This window comes from Pseudopipra pipra, chromosome 10 (genome assembly GCF_036250125.1).
Source record: "Pseudopipra pipra isolate bDixPip1 chromosome 10, bDixPip1.hap1, whole genome shotgun sequence".
Classification (NCBI taxonomy): domain Eukaryota; kingdom Metazoa; phylum Chordata; class Aves; order Passeriformes; family Pipridae; genus Pseudopipra; species Pseudopipra pipra.
In genome coordinates, this window is record NC_087558.1 from 1,069,667 (window position 1) to 1,096,711 (window position 27,045).

Here is a 27,045-nt window from a genome sequence, read left to right on the forward strand (position 1 = left end):
CGTGGAGCTCCTGGAGCGGGGCCAGCAAAGCCGACAAAGAGATTTGAGGGGCTGTGCAGTGACCGGGAATATCTCCTCAGTCGAAGCACTTGGTCGCTTCCAGCCTGACCCATCACGGGGCCGGGGGAGCGGGGGCGCGGCGGGGGCAGAGGCGGGATGGGGCCGTCCGGCCCCATCCCGCCTCTGCCCCCGCCGCGCCCCCGCTCCCCCGGCCCCTTGTCCCCGCTCCCATCCCGGCCTTATCCCCGCTCCCCTGACCCTGCCACCGCTCCTCCCCTTCCGCCGGCGCGGCGGTGCCGGGGCGGCTCCTCCTTCTTCTCCTCCTCCTCCTCCTCGTCCCTCCCGCGGGCGGCATTAGCTCATCGCGGCGCGGCGGCCGCGGCTCCGAGCGGCCTTTTCCTTGGCGCTGCCCCGCCGCCCCCATGGCCCTGTGCAACGGGGACACCAAGGTCAGGGCGAGGGGAAGGGAAGGGAAAGGGAAGGAAGGGTAAAGGGAGGGGGGCGTTTGTGCCCCGGGCGCGGCTCCCGCACATGGCGCTGGAGGGGCCCCCGCGGCCCGGGGTGGCGCGGCCCGAGGGCGGTGGGGTTTGGGGATGGTGCCCTCCCCGGTTTAATTAATCAATTACACCCAGTCAGGGCTCTGTGGCACCCCAAGGTGGCAGCGCCCGGCTGGGACGGACCCCTCGTTCTCCAGCTTTGGGGTCGGTTTTAATCCGGCAGGACTGGGGGGCGGAGGGGATGGAGGGGACGCGTGTCCGTGTGGCTCCTGCATGGGCAGGGGTGACTCGTGAGCCTTTGGGAAATCAGAGCTTTTGTTGGTAATTCAACTTCTGAGCCGAGCCCTGCGAGCTGCCTGGAGCCGCTTCTGTGGCGGCGTTAAAACCCTCGTTCTGGGCTTTGCTCGAAAACACGACCCTGAGAGGGTTTTGGGGCGCTCAGTTTTTAGGGCGCTCACTTGGTCCCTGCGTAAGTTTTCTGACACTTATTTCTCTGGCCGTGCATGCAGCCTCCTCTCTGGACCGGGGCTGCTCCTGGGGACTCCTCCCTGGTTCTGGACCCTTTATCTAGTTTGCAAGAAGACTGTGATTCTGGAGGGGGGTTTTGAGTGCTCAGTTGGTCTCTGCTCGAGTTTGCAGACGCGCTTTTCCCCAGCCGAGGACACAACCTGCTCTCCTGGCTGGGGCTGCTCCCTCCCAGGGATGTGGAGCTCATGGCTCATCCTCCACAACCTGTGCTCTCACAGGAAACACAGATGATGGAGAAAATGACAGTGGTTTCCACGAGGGTTGGGTCTCAGCAGCCCGTGGACATGTGCATGATGCTTTTTTCTGTTAAAGCTTCCCTCACATAACGGGCTGGGGGCTCTTGTCTTGGTCTTGGGGATGGCCTGAGTTGGAGGGAGTTACTGTCCTGTTATACTTTGAAATATGAGTGGGTGTTCTTAGACCTGCTTAATTTTAATACCACAGGGAAGCAATTAAACTCTTGTAAAACCTGTGCTGGCTTGAAAGCGGGAGTTTAAGGCTCCTGGTTTAGGCTTGTCCTGAGTTATTGGTGTGGGCGAAAGCTCAGGGCTGAGGGCTCGGACAGAGGAGCCACTGCTGCAGACTGGGCTCTGCTGCTCCTTGGTGCCCTGGAATGTGACTGTTCTGTATGGTAATGTGGTTTATAAATTGCATTAATGAGCATCCTGCGAGCATGTGGGTGTGTGAAATGCCAAAAACCTCCTTGATTCTGCACAAGTGGGCTGTTAGGAACCTGCAAACTTGGTTTCAAGTGCTAAGAAGGTAGGTACGTGAGGAAGAAGATTTGTGGTGTCCTCAGCAGGTAGTGTAAGCCTGGTGGCAGGTCTCCTACCACAGCTCATCACAGAACTCAGAATTACTTGGTTTTGACACAAAAAAACCCAGCAATGTTGGAAGATTTTTGTCTTCCAACGATGATGGGGAGGGTAGAGCTGAGATGAGGGAGGAGGGACCTGGGTGCCACATTTCGGGTCTGTGAGACAGAGGGCTGTGGTTTTCAGGGTGCCTTGAGATTTGCATTAGCTCAATACAGGCTTTCCCCACCCCTTTTTCTCTTGGTGTGCACCAGTTCCATCCTGGTTTTAGTCCCACTCTCAGGACATCAGCACGGTGCCCCTGCCCTTGGACAGCTGTCAGAGCAGCTTCCACAGAAGGTCCCAAAAATAGCGAGTTTTCCAGATTTTTGTGAGAATAGACCAGAAGACTCTGGGATAACTCTAGTTATCCCTCTACTGAGGGGAAAAAGAGCTTTTATTAGAGTCTGGCCAGTCCCCAGTAGGAAGAGGTGCTGGCTCCATAAGCCCCGTCCCTGCAGGAGCTGGGCTGTCTGGTGTCCTCTTAATCTCCCTCCTGGCAGACGTGTGGTGTTCAAGGCTCAACTGCCATGTTGGCTGCACGTTAGCAGCATCTGTTCCCTTTTGGATTTTATTAAATGAAGTTTCCCTTGTTAAATTTGGGTTCAAAATCCCCAGCGTTGGAATTGTGCCTCTGAATAAGTGAAGCCAGACCCTGTGCTGACTTTCCGCCTTCCTCTTCTCCCCTGTGATTTATGGCAGAGTTGCTTTTGGGCTCCCTTCAGACCTGAACCTCCTTACAGTTCTGCTTGTCTGAACCTACTGCTCCGAAACAATTAAAGACTTTAAATAAAAACTGCAAGGAAATGGTGTTTTGCCCCAAGGAGGGCTCAGGAAAGAAGGAGGGTGTTGGTCATTTTTGCAAACTTCTGGTTTAGAAATTGCAAGGTGAAAATGCCCAGAATCACTGTAAAAGTGATTTCCTCCCATCCACTGGAAGGGAGACAGCTCTGACCTCTCTCCATCTGACTGGGGGTTTGAAGGGGCCATGCTGCTGAAGTCTGTTCTCCTCCAACACATGCCCTTTTTGGTGTGTAACCCAAGACTAAAAGTCATCCAGAGCTCCCTGTCAGGCACACTCAGCCACGAGCTGAAGGACAGAATCTGAGGATCTGATTGTAAACGGGATTTAGGCATTTGAGGGGTTTAGCATTATCTTTTTCCTGTTCATGTCCTTTAATTAAGATAAAACCTCTTCCATTGACTATAAACTTTGGAAGTTTTGAGCATCTTTGCCTTCCTGGGCTGATCTGAGGACAGTTACCTGAGATGTCTTGTGGTAGCTGAGCACTAAAGCTCAGAGCAGCCTGTGCTGTGTGTTTGTTGGGAGATGTGTCCCAGCAGGGTGGTGCTCTCTGGGGTGACCTGTGGTTGAGGTGGGGGTGATTCCCTGACCCAGGTGGAAATGCCTGTGGTGGGAAAACTGGTGAGTCCTGGGTTGGAGGTTCTGCTGCATGGTAGAAACATGCAGAACAACTCAACATGCCGCCGTTAAAACTTGAGATGAAGCTCCAAGATGTGCTTGGAGGCAGTTTTTCCCAGGTAGAACCCTTCCCAGGCTTTCCTTCATCAAACTGCATTGGCCAGGAAGCAGTGTAAGCTTTAAGAGAAAAACACCCCAAAGTAATTTCTTCAAGCAGCAAAATTTTTTTCTGCATGAATTTCTTGGTGTCTTAGAGCGTGGTTGTGTTCATTCTTCCTTGAAGATCCCCCAGTAAGGACACTTCCATGGAATAGCGGCCTCTTTTCACTTTTTTTTTTTTTTAAAAAGAAACTTCTCCTTGTGTTTTTTAGCCCTCTTTCAGATTTGGAGTTGGCCAGCCAATTCAGACGTGATGGGCTCAGAGAGAACCAGTGCTTTGTTCTGATGTGCAATCTGCTTGAATGCAGACTTCTTTAAAAATGATTTAGCAGTGACATTTGTTCTCAATTTCTCCTTTTTTATCCTCCCCAGGAGGTAATGTCGAGTGAAAGTTCAGCCTATGATGGGGAAAAGCATTTTCCTTCTGACTTTGAGCTGGTTTGCCTGAGAAAAAGGCACATGCTCTTACTTACCATGGGCCGTGCTGGGGTTTATGTGGAACTGGAAACAGAAAAAGCTGCAGTGGCTGCAGATGGTGAACAGAGCATATGAGCTCTTATTTATGGAAAGCCCTGCCTTCATTAGCGTATTAGCATTTTTCTTCCCTAATTTGTGCCCTGTTTGGTTTGGGGGATGGGGATGCCGTGTTTGTGTGGCTGTTTGGGAGGGATGTGCTGTGCCAGTGCCTCTCAGGGTCCTCATAAACTCGAGGATTTTTTTCATTTAGAAGTTTCTTGGCTAGCCTTTATCATTTTAATCACGAATTAGCATAAGCTAATTAGCAAAGCTTTGCAGATGTTGGTTGTTGAAGAGGTCTGGCTTAGTCTGTGGTCTGCGGCGTGTCACTGTGAAGCCAGGGGAGGTTTGGATTGGATATTAGGAGAAATTTCTTTGTGGGAAGGGTTGTAAAGTGCTGGCACAGGCTGCCCGGGGCAGCGGTGCCGTCGCCATCCCTGGAAGAGTTTGAGAAGTGTGTGGATGTGGCACTTGGGGATGGATGAGGTTTAAGGTGTACATGGTGGTGGTGTTGGGCTGATGGTTGGACTTGATGATCACCACGGCCTTTTCCAACCTTTCCGGGTTGGGAAGCTGACGGAAGCTGCCCTGGGTGCTGTTCACAGCCCGAGAACGCCGGGGGAGAGCTCAAGGATGGGCAGCACCACTACGAGGGGGCCGTGGTGATCCTGGACGCGGGGGCGCAGTACGGGAAGGTCATCGACCGGCGCGTCCGGGAGCTCTTCGTCCAGTCCGAGATCTTCCCGCTGGAGACGCCCGCCTTCGCCATCCGGGAGCAGGGATTTCGGTATGGCCTGCCCCCAAGTCCCCTGCCCCTGAGCCCCCTGCTCCCTCCCCTCCTGCCCCTGAGCCCCCTGCTCCCTCCCTCCTGCCCCTGAGCCCCTTACTCCCTTCTCCTCCCCTCCCCTCCTGCCCCTGAGCCCCGTGCTCCCTTCCCCTCCCATCCTGCCCCAACCCCCCCTACTCCCTCCCTCCTTCCCCTCCTGTCCCCAAGCCCCTTGCTCCCTCCCTCCTTCCTCTCCCATCCTGCCCCAACCCTCCTTCTCCTCCCTCCTGTCCCTGAGCCCCCCCTCCCTCCCTCCTTCCCCTCCCTCCCTCCTTCCCCTCCCCTGCTCACTGCCCTGGTGTTCCCCTGCAACACCTTTAGCTGAGTGTTGTCACTGATTCCACCTGGGCTTGCCCACCTGAGATTTCCTGGGGACGCTCGTGCAGCGACAGAAATTTTGTGTATTTTCTTCTCAATGCCTTAATGCCATTTTAATCGTTTGGGTTTCCAGGTGTAATTTAAGAGGTTGTGTTTTAAAATATGTATCTGCAAAAATCGAGGTGGTCTTGCTGTTTTGCCTGTTAAACTGTGGTAGCTGTTAATCAAGAATACAAGTCTTGTGTGGTTCTAAAAATGATTTCCTTATTTAATCAAGAAAGCAAGTCTTGTGTGTTTCTAAAAATGTTTTTCTTATTTAATCAAGAAAACAAGTCTTGTGTGTTTCTAAAAATTATCTTCTTATTTAATTTATTTTTTTTAAATTAAACTAACTTACTCGGATACTGAAGACATTGTGGTAGATCATGCCAGACTGTTTCTGGGAAGCAACTGAAAAAAATAAACTAACTGAAACTGCCCCTTGTTGTTTGCAACAACAAAAAAAAAGGCCTCACAATTAATTAGTATTTTGTACATTTATTTGTCATGTTTTATTAGGCTTTCTAGGATGTGCATCTCTTCTGTGTGGGGAGAATAAATACCCCGAAGTCCACAAACCACCCAAGACCTTCCTTGTCAGTTTGGTACAATCCAGACATATGGTGCACGTGTGCTTTTTGGTTGTGCCTGACAACAGATAAGACAGTGCTTTGCTGCAGAACTGCATTTTTCCAATCAATGATAATTAGTGAACCAGTAAACAGTATATTTTAGTAAGTCAAGTAGGAACTTATTGATCTCTCTTGAAAACACAGAGAACAGAAAACCCAGGAACTGCTGGATCTATCAGGCAGCTTTTGTGTCAAGGATTTCTTTCAGAAACGTTCTGAAAAACAGCTTTTCTTGTCAGATCTTGCTTATAATTCTCCAATGGTCAAGGCTTTAAAAGATGGACGTACTTAATAACTGGTTTGAAAGAATTCCTGCACCTCCTGCGTGTTGGATTTGAGGAGTGAGTCACAGCACTGGTGGTGTTTTGTCTCAGACCTGTGCTGTGCTGGTGCAGGTTTGTGCTGGGAAGAGCTTCTCCCTCCTTCCTTTAGCAGTTGAAGGTTCTTCAGGTTCTATGATTACACCTGTGGGACTTGCCATTCCAAATAATTGCTCTCTGAAATGTGGCAGCACCTCTTTGTTGAGAAGGTCACTCCCCAGGGTTGGGTGGTGGGTTTGGGTTATCAGGGCCCAGGCTGGTCGATGACTTTGTGTCCACAGACTCAGCAAACACCAGTGCCAGGTGTCAGGTGCCTTCATGCAGTAACCACTGAAAAAGTGAGCTTTTTGTTTCACTGCAGGGTTCTGCTGCGTGTTCCACGTGCCCTGGGCACTGTCAGGGTCCCGTGTTGCAGCTCGTGCTCTGAACAGGCCGAGGAGCTGCTCTTTGGGCTGTGCTGAGGTTTGACACGGGCAGCTAGAGTTCTGCTAAAGTGTGTTCACATGTTGTGTTTGAAAAGCTCCTCAATTGCCATAGTGTCAGAACATTCTCCAGTGACAGGTGTCAGCTAGGTGTGACATGAACAGGAGCATTTTCCACAGGATCCTGGTGCTGGGCTGGGAAGTGCCACAGGCTCAGTGGTTTTAGTCTGGATTCTGGCACTGACCTCTGGCAGGAGTCCTGAGGTTGGGGTATCAATGCACACATTTTACTCTTGGTATTTTTATGTGGTTGCTGATGTGCCTTCAATCCATTGCAAATGGGTTTTCAGAGCTGGCTCAGGTTGTTTTGGAAGTGGCTTAGGGTGAACCAGAAAAAGGCATATTCATACCCAGGCAGGAAGATATGCATGGAATTACATGGTACTGCAGTAAAACATTCAGGGTCTGCATCCTGTGCTGATTTTAACTTCTCCTGGACAGTTGAGAAGATGCAGGTTCCTGTCTCCCCCCAAGATCATAATTTCTTTCTTTAATACTTGGATATATTGCATAACCTTTCTGTATCCTGGGAGATTTTAGTTGGTACGGAAAAAAAACAGATTTTTAAGACTCTACTTTTTGAGTACAACAGTGTATAACTATTTTGACTCCTCATAAGAATGTTCAGTTTTTAGGTGTGGCTGTATTCCTCTAATTCCTTCTTAGAACCCCAGGGAACAGCTGGAGCTCTGTCAGGGGAGGTTTAGGTTGGATGTTAGGCCAAGGTTCTTCCCCCAGAGGATGGTTGGGCACTGGAACCAACTCAGGATATTCTCTGGGTCTAGTTAATATTAAATAGTGTCCTGTACACAGGGCACTGAAGCAAATGCTTCTGAAAATGGAGTTACTGGAAGCAGCAATACCACCAGACATGGATGGTGTTCAGGCTTTTCCTCCCAGTGTTGGAGTTTAGGGAATCCATCGTGTCTCCAGCTTGAGCAGAAGTGCCTGTGCATGTACAGCACGGGTTGTCAGGATAGGTCAGTGTAAACCTGTCCCTGTGTCAGCTGTGTCCTTGTTCCAGGGCTCACCTGGAGGTCCCAGCATGCAGAGAAATAAATGCTGCCTCTTCCAGCTCCATCCCTCTCCTGCCTGGAATGAGAAGCCTGTGCTGGGGAGAGGGAGCTGGGCTGCAGGAGATCCCCCCTGTGCCAGGGGGAGCAGGGGGCTATGTGGCTGCAGGAGATCCCCCCTGTGCCAGGGGGAGCAGGGGGCTGTGTGGGTCCATGGGCTGGCTCCTCCAGGCCTGTGTCTGTTGGTGGTGCAGGTGTTGTGAGCACAGTGCCTGTTCCTGCTGCTCAGAACCAGAGACACTGGGTTCTGTCAGTGCTTGCATGACAGACTCTAACTAATGCTGGAAGAAAGCTTTATTAGATACATGTAATCCCATTTATGCAACCTCTCTTTTGTTTGGTTTTGCATTTCTGGCTCTGAATAACGAGTTTGATGTTCTCTTGAAATAAACAGTCTGTGAGTCCAAGGTCTGGTCCAGCCCTGCTCGATCCCGGGCTGAGGCCAAAAGTGTTGCCCAACTGGTGCCTCTGCAGCTCAGGATCTTGCAAATCATTGTGTTTGTGAAAACTCTCTCTTCCCCTTTGAAAGGATTTGATTTTCTTTTACGGTGTGAAGTATTAACTCCAAACTGTACATGCTGGCCTGTCTTGGACTTGTAATGCACAACCTGTTGCTAATGCCACCTCTGCATAATCAGAATGGAGTAAGGGACATTTTCTCAGCAGACTTAGAAATTTGGGAATGTGTTTTTTGACTGCAGCTGCCCTCCAGATGTCACAGACTTCATCAAGTATTTATATATATATATCTTTTCATGCTAATACTCTGCTTTGTCCCAACCATCTTGCTGATGCTTGACTATGAGGAATTTAAAATCCAGGCACTTTTTAAGATGGTTTATATTTGACTTGGTTTAAACTGAGGAAATACCTCCCTAGTAAGCTGGTGGGTGTGACAGCTATAGCATAGCAGAGCTACATGTTAGGGTATCTGTGTTAAAATATATATTATAATGTATAAAGTTGGAAGAGTGGTATGAGACAACGTCAATGTTTGAAGCAAGTGAAGAGGTTTTAAGTAAACAACATATTTGAGTTAAAGTTTTCTTTGTTTTCTCTGCAGAGCTATCATCATATCTGGAGGACCAAACTCTGTGTATGCAGAAGATGCACCATGGTTTGACCCAGCCATCTTTACAATAGGAAAACCAGTGCTTGGAATCTGCTATGGAATGCAGGTGCTGTTGGGATAATCACAGAACCCTTAAGGCTGGAAAAGATCTCTGAGATCGAGTCCAACCATTATATCTGTTTGTCCAGAACCATCTTCTGGGCCTTATTCTGTTATTAACTGAAGGTGAAGTGCTAAAGGATCTGCTTTTCTAACAGAGGCAGTGCTACTTGGGCAGGATGCTTTTAAAGTCCCAACTGAGATACTTTTAATTGTTAAACTGAGGGGGTGTGTTCATCTCTTGGCTCTGCCTTCTTGTGTAAAGGCTTTAAGCTGAAGGAGGGCAGGTTTGGATTAGAGATTGGGAAGGAATCCTTCCCTGGGAGGGTGGGGAGGCCCTGGCACAGGCTGCCCAGAGAAGCTGTGGCTGCCCCAGCCCTGGAAGTGTCCAAGGCCAGGCTGGAGCAACCCAGGACAGTGGAAGGTGTCCCTGCCCATGGCATGGAATGAGATGAGCCTTGAGGTCCCTTCCAACCAAAACCATTCCGTGATCAATAGCATAAATAGTTTTGTTTTGACTTCCACACTGCCCTTTTTTAGTCATAACAAATATAACCTGTCGGTCACTAGTTGATTCTGTCCGGTTGGTATTGAAAAATGAACCCTCATGGAAACAAGGGAATTAATGTTTCAAGCATGGAATGTTTTAGCATTGTTCTTAAGAGTGTTTTACACTCTCCCACCCCCCCAAAAAGAAACAGCCCCACTTTTTTCCCTGTGGACTCACTGGTGGTCCTGCAGTGGTCTGCACATCCAAGCTGAGCAAGGAAACACTGCCAAGGAGAAAAGGGCTGGATTAGATGAAGGCTGAGTATAAAGTGATATACCAGATTGAGGGGTGCTTTCTCATGGAGTATTTTTGTTTTCCAGATGATGAATAAGGTGTTTGGAGGCACAGTGCACAAGAAGAGTGTGAGAGAAGATGGGGTGTTCAGCATTACCCTGGATAACACGTGTTCACTCTTCAGGTGCAGAGGCATTTTCAGTTACCAAAGCAATACTGGATATACCAGTCTGGGAAAGGGTGTGTGGATGAAAGGAACATTATTTTAAAGAAAATAGTGAAATTGCATCAATTTTTAGCTGATACTTTCTAATAAAACTTTCAGAAGTGTGGTAACAAGTAAGCAGGTTACTCATTGAAACAAATACTCAGGCAAATGTTTTCAAGAAATACAGAGGGGAATGTTGTGTAACCCCCTTATTTCAAAGTAGAAAGTCTTCATTGAGACCCTGTAAAATGTACCATGACCTGGGAATATTTGTGTTAAGCTCTTGTCTCCTGCTGTGCAGTGCTTTTGTATTGGTTGGCACCCATCCAGTTCTGGAAAGGTCATAGAAAATCCCAAACCATTGACTTTCCACCTTCCTTTGAAATTGCTTTGTGATGTTTTTATAAAACCAGAATTAGATTTCTTGGTAGTTTGTCAGTGCCTCTCAAGTTCCTTGTAAAAGTCTGACAGTTCACTTATACCTGGTATTCCAGTTTTAATAACTTTCCTCTGCTGGGCTCCTGCAGAACTTCATACCCTGCCTGAGGGTGCCCAAATTGTCCTGAAAACATGTAGTTTTGAAGAAGAAAAGTTCACTTTGTTGAAATAAAAAGCAGGACTCCCGGGATCCTGATTGACTCCAGATGGCTCCACGTGTCCAAGAGGGAATGCTTCAATATTGGGATGTTTATAAGGAAAAAAACCCAAACCCTTCAGAATTAAGGTGAATTCCCTCTTGCATGAGAGGTGTAGTGTACAAGAACTTCTGCAGCTTCCAAGGGAGACACCTTGGAGCTGGAAATGGCTGTTCCTGGGAGGGAAATCCTGCACATATTTCAAATGTCCTGGTCAAACAAGATGAGCTTTTCTTGTGATCCCTCAGGACTCCTCTTGGAAAGGCAGGGAGTTACTTCTTTGTTCTTTCTGGAGTTGATTCTAGTTTTTAATCTTTGTTTAGGGGCCTTCAGAAGGAAGAGCTTGTGCTCCTCACTCACGGCGACAGTGTGGATAAAGTAGCCGATGGATTCAAGGTGGTGGCACAGTCTGGGAACATTATAGCAGGTATTTATTTTCTCCTGAAATTGTCTTTTGGTAAGGTCTGTTAAAGGAAACAATAATGGCAGACAGAAGTTAGAACCAAATGGGAACAGAGTAGTCTCCTTTGTTATTTAATTGCCAAACAAGGGAATTGTTTTTAACAATTCCTTGTGTGTGTTTGCATGTTGTGCTGTCGTGGTAATAAAGAAATAGACTTTAAAAGGAGTGGCCCCGATTGAAATGTGGTTTAAGTAAGAGTTAACATTATTTTCTAGAGTTTATGTTATTCTAAAGTGTGCATGTGTTGTTTCTCTCTGGGATAAAATATCCTGTGCCCTTAGGGCAGGGGTGATGGAGACGTGTGTGGTGTGCAGTGTGAGTGGGGTTTGGGTTCTGCACTGTAATAGTACAAGTCAAACGCTGTTTAATTAATTATTAAAGCTTGATTAACTTGTTATTTAATATTGCATGAATGTTCAAGTGAGCAAGAATAATGGAGGTACTGAAAGCAGGGTTTTAACATTGCACACAGATTGTCATAGAAAAATGTAGGACCTTAGAACCTGGGGTTTGAAAGTCACTGGAATTACTGAGTCCCAAAGAGCCCTCTCTGGAGCCTCTTGGAGATGGGAGCCCTGGAGAGATCTTAAATGTGCTGAGCATTTAGTAAGATCTCACAATTTATTCATCTGGTTTATTTAAAATCTTTCATTGAAAAGATAAAAAGGTTGAAGATTAAGCTCCTAAATCAGACAGGGACACTTGGATGCAGCTGGGTCAGTGTGGCTTGGCTGCAGGGTTGGATGAGGTATCACATGAGGGGAAAAAGTAATATAATTTATTCCTGTTTTCACAGTGATTTTCCTGGGATGTCTCAGTGTTTTCCTTGGTTTCTGAGGGATTGTGTGTTCTAGATATATAAGAGTACCTTTGTTCCTAATCTTAGTGAGAATCTTTAGTTTTCACTGGTGACTTGTGCCAAAAGGTGGCAGAATAAATCACTGTATACACTGTGCCAGTACCTGCTTGACTTGGGTGTGCATTCACTGCCAATTTACTCATTTATTTCTGTTTTGTCACGCTCGTTTCCTTGCACCAATGAAGGCATAGCAAACGAATCCAAAAAACTGTATGGAGCCCAGTTCCACCCCGAGGTGAGCCTCACCGTGAACGGGAAGATGATCCTGAAGAATTTTCTGTACGACATCGCGGGCTGCAGCGGCACCTTCACGGTGCAGAACAGGGAGCTGCAGTGCATCCAGGACATCAAGGACAGAGTGGGCTCCTCCAAGGTCCTGGTGAGTGCCTTGGCTCCAGGCTGAAAGATTTATTTGCAGAAGCACTGATAGTTGTCCAGATTAATTTGGAAAATGCAGAATTGCCATGATTTGGGTCATACATTACCCAGGTTTTAATAAAAATTGCACAGTTGGGCCAGTGTGTTGGTTGGCTTCTTGTTTCCTTCCAAGTCACTGGCTGCAGGGCAGTGCTCTGTTCCCGTCCTCCCGGCCGTGTCTGAGTCGTGTGCTGACACTTTCCCCACAGACAGCTGCCCACATTTGAGGGGTTTTTTTTCCCTTTTTCCCGTTTTCCCTCCCGCCCAGGTGCTGCTCAGTGGCGGGGTGGACTCCACAGTGTGCACAGCCCTGCTGAACCGGGCCCTGAACCGCGAGCAGGTCATCGCCGTGCACATCGACAACGGCTTCATGCGCAAGAGGGAGAGCCAGTCCGTGGAGGAGGCCCTCAAAAAGCTGGGCATCCAAGTCAAAGGTACCTCAGCTCTGCTCAGTGTGCCTGGCACCGCCAGCAGCCTGGCTGTTCTCCCACAGAGCTGCATTCAGTGCTCTGGTTTATTGAGCTGCTCTTCCCAGACCTTGCCTGCCAAAGCCAGGTTGGTCCTTTGGAGCCACCTGGGCCTGTTACCAAAATTCAAACCTGAGGTGTTAAGCCTTAATTTATTTGATTGGAGTGCACAGTGAGCTGCCCCATCTCTGGAGTAGTTCAGATCTGGGACCTGCAGTTGGGGCACAGCAGAGCAGTGGGTTTGTGCCTCAGTCACTTCTCTGCTGATGGGTGAGGGACCCTGTTCAGCTGCTGCAAAACTCCCTGGATTTCCATTTTTACCAGTATCCTAGTTAACACTTGGGGCTTTATTTCTTCTCCTGGATCTCTTTCTTTGTAAATTGAGAGCTCATTTGGGTGATTGAATGCTATTATAGCCAGCATTACTTTTTCAGGGCATTTTTCCTTGCTTTTAAATAGGTGCATTTTGGTTGGTTTTGGAGTAGCTTGTTGAGAACAAGGTGGTGATTGGTCACAGGTTGGATTCAGTGATCTTGGAGGTCTTTTCCAACCTCAGTGATTCTGTGGTTCTATGAAGCAGTTCATTATGAGTGAGCAGAAAGCACCTTGACATGGCCAATGAGAAGGTTCAGAGGGTTTTTTTTTTTACCTCAAGTGTGAGGAGGTCAGAGAAGGCAAATTTTGTGCAAACAGCCAGAGCTGCTTTACACTGCCTGGCTGAGTAATTTAATGAGTAAGAGCTGCCTGTTCTGGTGCAGTGCGTGTTGTCAAGGGATCCTCCTGTGTTTTGGCCAGGAATTGTGGCACTAGGTGAGCAATGCTTTCCACTGCCTGGCCCTCAAATAGTGCAGCAAACTCTGAGCTTTATTCTATACCCACATTTTTTAAATTTTTTTTTATTACTATTATTTTTACTTTTTTCTTTTTTAGTGGAAAATCCATGTCTTATTCTTGCAGTCTGTGGAGCAATAAACCTGGGCTCTGGCAGGCAGCCAGGGGAACAAATTGAGGGAATCCCTTTGCTGCAAGTGCTCCTTCTGTAGGTCAGGGAGTTCAGTGCTGGTAAAAGATGCCAGGGAGCCTCCCAGCTGATCTCTGGGTTGAGAGCCTCTCTAAATTAAGAGGCATAATGTAGCATGAATAAATAGTGCATCATTTAATTTTGGTTGCAGAAAGGCCTTGGGGAAACACTGTCCTGTAAACCATTTAAAGCAAGTAAATCATAATCTAAGAGGGGAAGCAACAACTGAGCTTTCAGTCACAATATGAAAAAATAACAGGTTAATAAGAGAAATAAAAGGCTTTTGTTACAACTAATTCTTGAGGTGTAGAACAGCCCTATTTAATCCAGTCAATAGTCAAAGGACTGGTATGATTTTTATTTTCCTTTTTTTAAAGCAGCAAAATAAAACTTTTTTTTTTGCAACCTTGCCCACAAACCTTTACTGACTCTGTCAAAAACTCCCTGTGATTTCCTGCAGTGGTGAATGCAGCTCATTCCTTCTATAATGGTACAACAACTCTGCCCATCTCAGATGAGGACAGAACTCCACGGAAGAGAATTAGCAAGACCTTAAATATGACCACGAGTCCTGAGGAAAAAAGAAAAATCATTGGTGACACCTTTGTGAAGGTAATGTTTTATTTTTTATTTGGTTGATTTTTATTTTTTTTAAAATAACGTGATTTCTGGACACACCTTTCCTGTCAGACTGTTTGATCAGTGCCATCAGTGCTCTTGTGTAGTCTGTGGATGACCTAAGGAGCCACTGGTAGGTTAGAGGGAGAATATTGAGCAGGCACTGGTGTTCCTGTAGTCTGGAGGTATTTTTTCTATTTTCTCTGCAACAAAATAAGGGGTTATAGGACTATTTCAGCAGTGGGAGAGTGTCATAATTAGTCCTCCTGATTGTTTGTACTGTTCCAGCTCAGTATCACTGGCCAGGCAATCCATTATCTTCTTCAGACCTTGGGCAGCCACAGTGGACTGCAGCTCTTTGCTTTGTTTTCTCCCCATCCTACAGATTGCCAACGAGGTTATTGGAGAAATGAACCTGAAACCCGAAGAGGTTTTCCTGGCCCAGGGAACCCTCAGACCTGACCTCATTGAAAGCGCCTCCCTCGTGGCCAGTGGCAAAGCTGAGGTGATCAAAACCCACCACAACGACACGGAGCTGATCCGCAAGCTGCGGGAGGAGGTACCGGGACGGGGGGCTCGGTGTCACAGACTGAACACTCTCTGCTTTGCTGCTGGGACTGTCCTGCACTGGTGGGACCCTGCTCTGACAGCCCTTGAGATTCTATTGTAATATACTCCAATTTATTACACTTCTTTCCTAGTTGCTCCATTCCCAAAGTAGTCCAGATTTTTGGGTGTTGTCCAGCACTGGATACCCGGAAGGATGTCAGAGGGTTGAAGGGGGTTCATGCAGTGTGAACAGTGATGTTCTCAGCTGCAACCCAAAAGCTGTTTCCTCGCTCTTCCCTCTCAAACAAAGCCCTGTGTGGTGAGGAAGCAGGGCAGCACCAGTGCCTTCAGCAGCAGAGCAGTTTAGGCTTCTCGGGCAACTGGTTTAACTGGGATTTGTGGTGTAATGGGTCACTTTTTCCTTCTGTTGTCTCTCGTTCTGGACACAAGTCAACGAGTAATCTTTAGGTACTGATATTCCAGACCTGGCACATGATGGGTTCAGGCAAGAGCAATGACAGTGCTTTTAAAAAAGTGCTTAGAAAAAGATAATCAGCTCCTGCTGAGAGAGAAGAACAAAATTCTCCTTATCTTGAACCTCTTGTAACATTCAAGCAAAATGTTCTCAAGAGAGAGAAGGAATGAGAAAAACATGTTTAAATGGGTTGGAATGTAGGGATGGTTCCTGCAGGTACCTCCAGGGGTGAGTTCTTTTTGTTCCTATGCAGCTGCTGCCTCACATTTGTGGTAACCTGTTCAGAGATCTGCCAGCAGCACGCTGGTGGCACACACTGTCTTTGCCAGTTAGCAATTTAGGAACCCCAGGATCTTTCTGAAATGGCCCAAAGGGGACATCTGTGGCTGACAACCAGGAGCTTGGAGATGATGGGAACACAAGAGGTTGAACTGTCTGAAGACAGGCAGCCCAAGTCCTGTCCCTTTGGAGCTATTCCCAGTTGGTCTGTTTAGTCTGAAGTCCAGAAAAGCTTTTTAAACACCTTTCCTGTGCATAGCTCTTAAGTATCAGCATGTGAAGCAAATGTAGGAGACTGCCCTAATTTGCTTTTTCTGGCATTAGTTCTCTAACTGTGTTACAAAATAGTCTAAGAAAGCACCAACCCATCACAGCCCTGGTGGAAGGTGCTCACTCATCAGTGAGTCTCACCCACAGGAGAGAACTCCTAATGACCCACACTTCTAATATCCAGCACTGCAGAACGAGTTTTCAAGGCTTTGGGGTCAGTTTGGACATCCAGCAGAGACAGGGAAGGTTTGAATTTGCACAGACAGAGCCAGTTTGACCTTACAGCTGTGTCTGGAGCCAGGGATACTTCTGGCACAAGCTGAAACTTCCTTATCTCCCCCTCTGTCCTGCAGCTCTTTTCCAAAGCCCACACTGACATGGGATTTGTTTCCAGTGTTTATGGAATCCTTGGCACTGATGCTGTGAGGAGCAGGCCAGTGTGATTGCCATAACCTAAACACTTGAGGCTTTTTGTTTGAACTTGTGAGCTGGAGTGTAAATTGCCTTTTGTTTTTGTTTTTGTTTTTAAGGGCAAAGTAATAGAACCACTGAAAGACTTTCACAAAGATGAAGTGAGAGTGCTGGGAAGAGAGCTTGGCCTTCCTGAAGAGCTGGTTTCCAGGCACCCCTTCCCAGGTATGGGAGCTGGTCTGTGCTGTCAGTGCAGGGCTGTGGATCACACCAGTGTTGTTCAGCAGATGCTTAACTGCAGTGTGGTGGAGTATAAAACTGATCTCTAAACACAGAAAAGATCAACTTAGGTTTTTATTTTAGCAGGATCTTCTTTCAGGAAAAGATTTGAGAGCAGCTTAATAAATATACTTAATAAAAGCAAACGTGTTGTAAGTGAATTTGCCCTGAGCTGCACTTGTTCCTTTCCAGCTGTAGCAGCCAGGCAGGGATTCCCAGTAAGTGCAGTGGGCACTGCCTGAGCTGCCACGTGCCCATCCTACCTGGAGTAATGGCCTGGCTCTGCCTTTCCAGGGGGCATTTGCTGCTTTGAAAATGAAAGCCTGGAGACTAACACGAGTTCTCCACCAGGAAACATCCGAGTGGATAACACAGCCGAGTCCTTCCCGGAGGGGATGTTTCTCTGCCCGTGTGTTTGAGCACAGGGGCTGTGCTAATGCAGCAGCATCCCAGGCAAGGCAAGGACCTGCCTTTTCCAGCACATTGCACTCTTATATTAAGTAGCTAAAAGGTCAAACAGCCCTCAGGGGTCTTTAAAAGCAGTGGAGACTCCTTTGTGTGTTATACCCAGAGTTCTCAGTTGGCCAGCAAAGGGAGGGAGGAGGTTCCTGTTCATTTTGGGTCTCCAGCCAGCAGTTCATCACCACAGACTGCACCACCAGCACGTTCAAGGTGTAGGCAGTCAATGCTTAAATGTAAATTGATGCTTAAATGTCCTGAACAGGAATGTCCTTCTGGAATAAAACGTGTGGGGGTTGGGTATTTTTGTCTTGCAGGGTGTTAAGACAAATGAAGTGCAGGTACAACAGCAAAGTACCCTGTACCCAGGCACTGACCCACTGCTCCACGTTTCTGGGTGAAAATCAGCTTCCTGTTATTCAATATGATGTTTTTCCAATGCTGCTTTGCAGGTCCTGGTCTGGCAATCAGAGTGATCTGTGCTGAAGAACCTTATGTGTGCAAAGACTTCCCAGAGACAAACAACATCCTGAAAATAGTTGCGGATTTTTCTGCGAGTGTGAAGAAGGTCAGAGAACTTCACAGAGAACTGTGAACTTTAATGTGCACAGAAGTAGTGGGATTGTTCTGTAGTGGTCTGCAGTGAGGTTTAAACTGCTAAAGGGTCCAAATGACTACTTTGTGCTCTGTAGGGGATGATGTACAACTCACTTGAAGCGGTTCAGCGCAGTGGAATTTTACTGCCATGACTGCTGCAAGTGTTGAACAGTTTCTGGAAAGGGGAAGTTTATACACCCTTCAGATAGTAAACAAGTTTTGTTGTAGTTAAACTTTGTGCAGATGAGGTTTCTGGAGATACCTCAAGTCACACAGTATTAGGAAAAGGTCTTCCCTCCCTGAAATGATTGTAACTTTCTGGGCTTGCACACCCAAGCAACCAGTGAATGTGTAGATGACAGTGCAGGAGTGAGGAACTGGTGCTTGCTGGGTGTCCTGGACCAAAACCTGGAGTTTTTAATTGGTGATGTTTAAATTCTACATCTCTTAACTGTGATGACCTTTGTGATTGCTCTAAGCTCACTCAGAGGTAAAAAGTCCTTAGCAGGGACCTGCTCTGAGGTGTAAGTTCAAAACAACTTCCCAAAGCTTTTTGTAAATCCTGAAGGGCTAATATTTACATCTGCTTTTCCTTTAAAAACCATTGTAGTGCCACAGAAATGAGAAGTGCAGCTTTGTGAAAGAGTGATCACAGGAAAAGAGCTTCCCCTGTGGCCTTGGAGAGCCTCAGCTTAAAGTACAGACTAATCAAAGAAAAGTGCTTTTGCTAATATTTAATTGTCAAATGAAAGGTGTTTTTTAAAATAGTTCCAAGGGGTAAATGTAGACTAAATTTAAGCAAACAACTACTTCAATAACATTTTTATTTGCACTGTGCAGGTTCTGTTTGAGGGCTTGGGAGCTTTATTTAACTAAAATGTATTTTTCTGCATCCTTGCACAGCCACACACTTTGCTGCAAAGGGTCAAGGCGTGTACAAGTGAAGAAGACCAGGAGAAGCTGATGCAGATTACAAGCCTACATTCACTGAATGCCTTCTTGCTACCAATCAAAACTGTGGGAGTGCAGGTAAAGGGAGGCATTCCAGGGATGGTCTGGGAGCTCCTTCCTGCTGGGGTGGCAGGCTGGGGAGAAACACCATAATTGCTGCCTTGAGATGTGGGAATAAAGAGCTTGAGTCAAGGAGATAAACTCCAAATGGCTGTGAGAGCTTTGTCAGTGCTGGGGCAGTGCAGAGGTGTCAGGATGCCTGAAGGGACACTCAGGCAAGTGCCAGGGCTTGGGTTTGAGGGTATTATCCAGGTTCAGTGATGCTGGTCACTCACAGGCAGTTCCTGGTCACTCACAGGCAGTTTCTTCACAACATTCCCAGCCCCACTGACCTCTGCTGTCATCTGTTGTCCCTGATAAGACTCAGGAGTCTCAGACTATGTTGGTTAAAAATCCCTCCTTCCTACATTTGCCCCTTCCTGTGCTTTTTGAATTGCACTAATCCTGGCAAGGACCTGGAGCAGTGCAGGGAGCACTGGGATCTGTGCAGCACCAGTGTTACCTCCCTTTTCCCTCCTCTGGGGACAGAAATCCAAACCAAGTGCTGAGCTGGCATTCCCGTGGAATTGTGTGCAATAACTTGGAGGATTTCTTTACTGAGCAGTCACAGCTGTAAAGAACCTTTCTCTGCAGTATTAGTATTGAATTACATATGTTTTATTATCACTGCTTAGTGTTGTGTGTGGCTTCTGTGGCTCTCTGCAGTCAGCTTTGGTTAGTGTTTGAAGCTGCAGTGTCATCAGATTTCTACACTCTGTCACAAAAATGCCAACACACAATCAATCCCTCTTCTCTGGTCGCTGTAGATGAATCTCCCCAGTCTGAATCTTTCCCTTTATACATGTATATCTTTATATATATATGTTTCCTAAGTCTGAACTTTTCCTTTTATACACTGTTAGCTCTGTTATCTTGCTCTGTGTTTCCTCATCCCCTCAGCATCTCCCACCACACTGATTTCACCAACTTGGTCTCTGCTGAAACTTGGCCCAAAATATGGCCCCTGTCACCTGCAGGGTGAAGGGGAAAGTCTTGTGAGTGATCTTGGCAGCCCAGTTGCCATCCAGTCATTGCTGTTTGTGCCTTGCAGGGTGACTGTCGCTCCTACAGCTACGTCTGTGGCATCTCCAGCAAAGATGCTCCACACTGGGAGTCCCTGATGTTTCTTGCCAGGCTCATCCCACGCATGTGCCACAACATAAACAGGTAAGGATCGAATTATCTTTATTTCTAATGAGCTAATTAATGTATGGAAGTTTAGCATGCACAAACATTTTCCTCTGTGGGGTACAATTTTTTATGTGATGGGCCAGTGTATCATACAGAGGTTATAAATACACAACAAATCAAAATACAGATTTATTTCTAGCTTGAAAAGAAACTGATAGCCTACCAGCCTACCTCCTCATTTTTCAGAGCACTTGATTAGACAACATCCAATATAACTTATGCAAATCTCTTCTGCAAGGCTCCAGCCTGCTGATGAGCTGTGCTGTCCTGCAGTCTGGTTTTGCTGTGTGTCAAAAAGGGATTTACATGGGGATGTCAGTTCTAATGGCACAAGGAGAGCTCCAAAGCTGGGCAATTTGATCTTAATTGAGCTCTCTGTGAGGATACATTTTCTACCTACTTGATTCCATAACTTTTCCCAGCAGCTGACGTTGCTTAGACATTAAATCAGCTCTGGAGAATCACATCCTCCTTGCCTGGCTGGGGGATTTCTGGTGAAACTGCTTCTAATTGCTTATAGCAAACCTTAATTTTCTCACAGAAGTGACACCTACTGACAGAGCTATTATCCTGGAAGGTGAGACCTGGAATTGCAAGATAATTGGTTAAATTGAATGCAGAGGGGACAAAAGAAGGTATAAATCAGGATTGCCTGTGCAGTTTCAGTGTGTGCTGGCTTCACAGCATTGCTGACTTCTTTAGGCTCTTCTGGATTTCATGGTGCCCCCCTGAGCCTCCCCCAGCTCTGGGGGCTGTGCTCTCCCAGGGGTGTTTGCAGACTCTGCTGCTGTTTGCAGGGACAGGAGACTGGCAGCCAGGAGGGCACTGGAATAGTTGGTCTCCTGCCCAGCTGTGCTTGCAGGCTTTGTGTTGCAAACAAAAATACACAGTCTGACCTTGCATATTTTTCTGCTTTGGATTTTAGACAAGTATTCTTGGTTTGTATGCACAAAGCCAGATAACTGGTGTGTCCTGGTGGGTCCGTGTCCGAGGCACTCAGACATGTCACACTCTGCTCTGGCTCTGCAGGGAGGGGAACAGGGGAAAGCTGATGTGGCTGGTTTGAATTCAGAAGATATTTTATCACAGATGTAATTATGCAGATTTACAAATTGCAGTGTTAGTGCCCTGTGCTGAACACACAGGTTTTCATTGACAGCAAGGTTTAGTATTTAATGGGGGTTTTGCTGGGTTCCTGTTAGAAACTGTGAGCAAAATAAAATATGCTGCTTCCTCGTTCTGTTTTCTCACTGTGACACTAAGGATGCAGTCTGGAGGCAATTTGTTTTATTCTGTGAATGTAAAATGTGATTTCCCCCCCCCCATCTGTTGCAGAGTTGTGTATGTGTTTGGCCCCCCGGTCAAGGAGCCCCCCACAGATGTCACCCCCACTTTCCTGACCACAGGAGTCCTCAGCACTTTACGTCAAGCTGACTTTGAGGCTCACAACATTCTCAGGGAGTCTGGTAGGTGCTCCACCTTATCCCATGGCTCAGGTCCCTGCAAACCTAGTGGGAATAGTTACAGGGGTACTGTCAAAATCTATAACCTTCCCAAATACCTGCAGAGAAGGTGGTCAACTAAGGGGATGACAGGCTCTTGGGAAAGTTGTAGAAGCTGATAGCTAAAGGACAGGAATTAATTGTAGGGAATTTTGGGGAACTGAGGCTTACCTCTGATGTGCCATGTGGTGCTGTGTTGCTTCACTGCACTGCCAACTTGTGCAAAAAGTACTGTCAGCCAGCTGGAAGGCAGCAAAGTTCCTTCTCTCTGCTGATCTTAGTCCTCAGGATTTACCTGAAGTAAAGAAACTTGGCAGAGTTTTTAAACAGTGTTTTTTTTGTGGTAAGAAGGGAGCCCAAATACCAAGTTTCCAGTGGTGCTGATGCTCCTGCCTGCCTGTGGGGCTTTCCTGTTCCTTAACTTGCAGTGAAAGCTGTGTTTGTCAACCCAAACCCTGCACTCCCAGGGAGTCTTCAGTTCCCTGGGTATGGTGCACAGCCAGTCTGGGAATGAAGAATTCTGAGGTTCAGTTTTATGTTTTTAATCACCTTTGGAGATGTGATCTGTGTGGGAAGCACTGCCTCAGACTTGCCTATATTTTGTAAAAATCAAGTTACAGCAGATACCTCTTTTTGAGAATCCATGTTCAGTTTGCAGAGCAGTCTGAACAGGATTTGTACAAAATTACCCTCAGAAGGCTGTGGATAACACTGTTGGTTGTGTTGGTAAAACTGTGGCTGTGTCTTGCTAACTTTTGGTGACACTTGGCTTTGTGTGAATGAATCGCTCCTAAAAATAAGACTGGAGTTCTGATTTAGTGGAAAAACCTCCTTGTGCCAGCAGCTGAGGCCAGGGCTGGCAGAGGGGGGGAGCCTGAGCACTGTGAGCTGCAACACACCTCCATATCAGACTTTTAGATCAGTGAAACAGGGAAATTAGGGATCTGTGTATTGGCCTTCAGAAGGAGATAATTTAGAAAGAAGTAAGTGAGAGATGATTGTCTGGGGTTACCTGTCAGCCCCCAGCCATGGAGATACTGGAGAGCTTTCTCTTGAATTGTTCAAAAAGACTATTCAAAGAGTATTTCAAAGGCATATTTGTGAATGGCTCTTTATTGGGCTTGATATATTGGGGTTGATAAAACCCCATGGCTGTGCTATGTGGGAAGGAAAGTGTATCTTCAGTTGATTCACAGCAAATTACAGGGATAACAGAGATTATCTGGGATTTTTGGGCACGCCTGCAAAGGTTGAGGATCATCTCAAGTGGCAACTTACAGAATCATAGAAAGGTTTGGGTTGGGAGGGACCTCAAAGCCCATCCAGTGCCACCCCTGCCATGGGCAGGGACACCTTCCACCAGCCCAGGTTGCTCCAAGCCCTGTCCAGCCTGACCTTGGACACTCCCAGGGCTGGGGCAGCCACAGCTGCTCTGGGCAGCCTGTGCCAGGGCCTCCCCAGTGCCTCCAGTGCTGATTTGAGTAGCTGTGGTGGTGCCAGAGCAGCAGGGAGAAGATCCCACGAGGTGTAAATGCAGCTGCTGGTGTAGAATTTGAAGCCCAGGTGGGGATTCTGTCCAACTGGTGCCTGCAACCCAAATTAATGCCCTTTGCATGACCCTTCCCTGCAGGTTACGCCGGAAAAATCAGCCAGATGCCGATAATCCTGACCCCGCTGCACTTCGACCGGGACCCCCTGCAGAAGCAGCCCTCCTGCCAGAGGTCTGTGGTCATCAGGCCCTTCATCACCAGTGACTTCATGACTGGCATCGCAGCCACCCCTGGCAACGAGGTCCCAGAGGAGGTAACGTGGCCTTCAGGCTCCTCTTCACCGGGAGCTTGTGTTGCAGAGGGCTCTTTTCCACCTTCCTCTCTCGCTCTGGGTTACCTTGGCTTTGATTTCCTTGCTGTTTTTTCTCTTTCGTAATATTCCTTAGCCAGAATATCGTGGTGGTTTGGGGAAAACTAACAAAATGAGGAGCTGGCAGATGGGTGTGACAAAAGGCTTTCCAGCAGAGCTGAGCCGAAATGCCACCGAGAAAAGAAAAGAACACCCAGCCATTCCTGGGATTGTGGAATTAATTTTTGCATTAGTAACTGGAAATAATTACGTCACGAATTGCCCTTGATTGACACTTCTGGCTCTAACATCTCAGTGTCCTGTTTGCTCTTTAGGTCACTAAAAGGATTTAGGAGTCAGGTTCAGGTGCTTTTTTCTGGAAAACTATCCATATCCAGTTTCAGGTACTTTGGTAACACAGAGCAGAGCGTGTTCCTGCTGAACTGTAATAAACAGCTCTGCAGCTGAGGAGCTGCTGCCTTGAGGGACGTGTTTTGTGATCCACAGCCTGGTTTAACCTGTGCCAAAAGTCAGCAAGTCCCAAATGTACCTGCAGATACCATGAGCCAGAGGTGTTGGTTCAGTTGATTGTTAATTGGTGTCCATGTGCTAATGGCAGGAGGCTCTTCCTCCTTTGTGTCTGACAGGATCAGTGTGAGCAGTTTTCCTTTAAAAAAGATAATTTTCTTCAGTTTTGTTTCACACACTTTTTTTCTGATATTCTTTTTCCCCTCCACAACAGGTTGTGTTGAAAATGGTGGCAGAGATCAAGAAGATTCCTGGCATTTCTCGGGTGATGTATGACTTGACATCAAAGCCACCAGGAACTACGGAGTGGGAGTAATTAACTCTTTTTCTATCCAAGTACTGTGTGCAGTCTAAACCATATCAGAAACCATTCCCAGTGTTGACATGCAGTACTGTGAAAGAGTGACTGGAGCTGCTACATCGCATCAGATTCCTCTCCTGGAGCATAATCCTGCAGTTCAGAGCTGTGCTGGGGATGATCCCGCCGCGGGGTGAGGATTGTACGGGTAAAGAACCGTGGCAGCACTGCCGGGCACACACAGGTCCCTCCTGCTTCTGCCTCTGTCTTACAGTTCTCCCCGTTCTCATGGGTTTTACTGTCATTTCGGTGTCTCTTTGTTTTTTTGTACACTGTGTAAAAAGAGACAGTTTATTTACTTCTACCAAAAGCATTGTTCCAGCCTAAACGTGTAAAAGGAATCCTTTGTGACCAACTGCTTTCGGACGGATTTATTATAAATAAATATTTTGCCAAATGGAGTAGTGGGCACTGTCGAGTTGTGCAGTTACTGTGTATGTTGTGTACTGTTAACTTGTTCTATATTGTTTGACTCTTGGCCCATGGCAATAATGTTGAACAAGGCTGAAATCTCCTGCCATCCATCCCCTCTGTCCGTGTGTCTGTCCTGGCCCGGCAGGTGAGTGTGTGCTGACACACTGCCTGTGTGTGTGCCCGTGGCAAACTGCAGGCAGGGCAGGATCCCTGTGTGCTCTGGGGATGGACAGAAGTGTCACACTGGGAGTAGAGCTGGCACAGCTGTTGCACCAGAGCTGCTGGATCTGAGAGCCCTGTTTGCCCCCTCGCCGCTCCTGCTGCCCCCTGTGCTTTCCTGGGACTTGGAGACAGTTTATTTTCTGCACATTTGCTTTTACAGGAGTTATTTGGGGTATGTATTGTGCTTTGCTTGATCTGTGAGGTCATTCTAGTCATTAGTGTGAAGCCCTGGGGTCGGGGCTGACTTCCCAACCCGTGTAGATCCTCCTGTCACTCGTGTTCTGCTGTTTGTAGTGAAGCAATAATTGGAGAGATGGATACTTTGGACGTGGAGTTTTTCTGATGGTTTAAGGCAAAGCCATTTCCATCCACCTGAGAATCCTGAGCATGTCCTGTGCCAGGAACAGTTCGATTCTGACCTGAGCAGGTTGCTGGGTGCCTGTTGGGACCTCCCCGGGAGAACTGGAATGTGTATCCAGGCTCATCCCTCTTATCCCTGGTTTTCTGGTTTAAGCAGTTGTTCTGTTCAGCTGCAAGTTCACCATAGTGTTATGGGGTAAAATACTTGGTTTAAACTGTTCAGTAACATGGAGTATTTCATGGCTGTAGCTACTTCTCTCTCCCCTTGCCTGGATTTGTGAACTGGAATAATGTTGGAAGTGTTTGTTCTATATTTTTGGTTGCACACATTTTCCTGTTCTTACATTCACTGCCTACACATTTATGGAAATTGGGTTTAACTTCTGCTCATAGGAAATGGCCAACTGGTGTAAATGTTTTCTTTTGCCTGCGTCAGGGGTGGTTTTTCACGAGGGGGAGGATCTGGTGTGTTCCAGCCCTCTCTCTGGGGGCTGATGGGGACACAGGGATGCAGGAGGGCAGCACACCAGTGGCTGGTGTAATGTGGAGTTGAGACCTGCCTCCCCCTCCAGCCCTGCTCCTGGAGGGCTTTGCAGCCTGGGCACATTGAGCTTTGTCTGTCTCAGTTGTCTCCTTTAGAACAGGCAGTGGTGACTTGCACCAGTCACAGTCTCCTGGAGCCCTTTGGATGAGCTTTTTGTGGTGTCAGTGATTGCCAATCCAAATGTTCCTTTGCTACAGGAGGGTGATTTGTGGGAGCTCTTGGTTAAACCCTGCACGTGGAGTTTGCTGGGGCAGAACCTGGCCTAGCAGGGTCCTGGGGAAACAAGCTGGTCTCAGAGGAGAGCTCCCCAAGGAAGGTACAGCTTCAGAGTGCACTTCATTTCTGGTCAGGGAAGGAAAGGCTCAGGACAGCTGTTGTCAGTCCTGGGGGGTGTCTCTGCTCCACAGAGTGCAAGAAGTGAAGCCTTTTGGAGTGGTGCAGAAATCCCTGAGCCTTCCCTGCCCCCCCAGCTCTCCCTGTGCGCAGGCTCGGCCCCGCTGCTGCCACAGCTCGTGTTGCCTTGACAGCAAACAGGCAAAGCTGGAGGAGTCACTAAAAATAATGCAAATAGTGCAGAGCCCCTTGAAAAACAAACCCCCCTCAGGTTTGGCCAAGACACCAGCTCTCTGTGTAGATGGACCTGCAGTCTGTAGTGCCACAGTTCTGATGTAACTCTGATAAAACCCTCGTGGTGGTGGTTGGGGGTCACAGGAGTGGTTGTACCTCTGCCCACACACCTGCAGCACACCTGGGCAGCAATCCCTTCCTTACTGCATGCTGCACACTTGGAAAAGTCCTCCTTGGAGTTGCATCTTAACTACAGGCACGATGTCTCCCTGTGTCCTGAAGTCTGCCATGCACTCATCCCATCCTTTAATCCCCGGGGCTGCATTCCTGCAGCTGGACAGCAGTCCTGTGTTCTTCTCTTTAAGCCAGAAAGTTGACTATTGAAAATGTTAGGCATAAACTATTGCACTATGAATCCAAATGTCTTATGGAAATGGGATTTGTGCCCCTTAGCTCTCTCCCCCCTGTTTGACACCTGTGCCGTGCGTTGTAGCCGTGGTGGGTTGTTCTTGGGAAGGTTGGTGTGATCATCCCGGCGGTTCTTGGGTGTTTCTGTGGAATCCACGTGTACTGGACAGCCACAAGTGGAGAGAAACATCATACTCTGTTCACATTTCTTAAAAAAAAATATATATTTAGCATCTAGTTTACAAACTAATACCTGTAGCTGCCCTGTACAACTGTTCACCTCGAGTCTTCAGTAAAACATGTCAGCAGTTAGAGGAATTTGTATTGGGGGTGTTCCCCATCAGTCTCAATTTTTAACATTTTTCTGCTTGTGAAATGATAAAAGTACTGTGAGCCTTAATTTTTATCCACAAATAAAAATATTATGTTTGAA

At 47.3% G+C, this 27,045-nt stretch overlaps 1 protein-coding gene across 1 annotated transcript; it reads left to right on the top strand.

Annotated features, from left to right (window-relative positions):
* Window positions 1–278: 278 nt before the first annotated feature.
* GMPS (guanine monophosphate synthase) lies at window positions 279–27,045 on the top strand. Its single transcript, XM_064665696.1, has 16 exons — window positions 279–449; window positions 4,583–4,764; window positions 8,731–8,845; window positions 9,709–9,806; window positions 10,789–10,892; window positions 11,973–12,166; window positions 12,473–12,638; window positions 14,153–14,304; window positions 14,696–14,869; window positions 16,414–16,519; window positions 17,485–17,600; window positions 18,533–18,658; window positions 19,731–19,846; window positions 21,206–21,336; window positions 23,003–23,175; window positions 23,954–27,045. The coding sequence occupies exons 1-16, from the start codon at window positions 423–425 to the stop codon at window positions 24,053–24,055; spliced, it is 2,082 nt and encodes a 693-aa protein (XP_064521766.1). The 5' UTR covers window positions 279–422; the 3' UTR covers window positions 24,056–27,045.

Bases quoted from the DNA above. Each gene is read 5' to 3' on its own strand.
- GMPS (XM_064665696.1), top strand. From the start codon at position 423: ATGGCCCTGTGCAACGGGGACACCAAG. The intron at 8,846-9,708 runs GTGCTGTTGGGA...TTTGTTTTCCAG, and splicing joins GAATCTGCTATGGAATGCAG to ATGATGAATAAGGTGTTTGG. The intron at 21,337-23,002 runs GTAGGTGCTCCA...CCTTCCCTGCAG, and splicing joins CAACATTCTCAGGGAGTCTG to GTTACGCCGGAAAAATCAGC.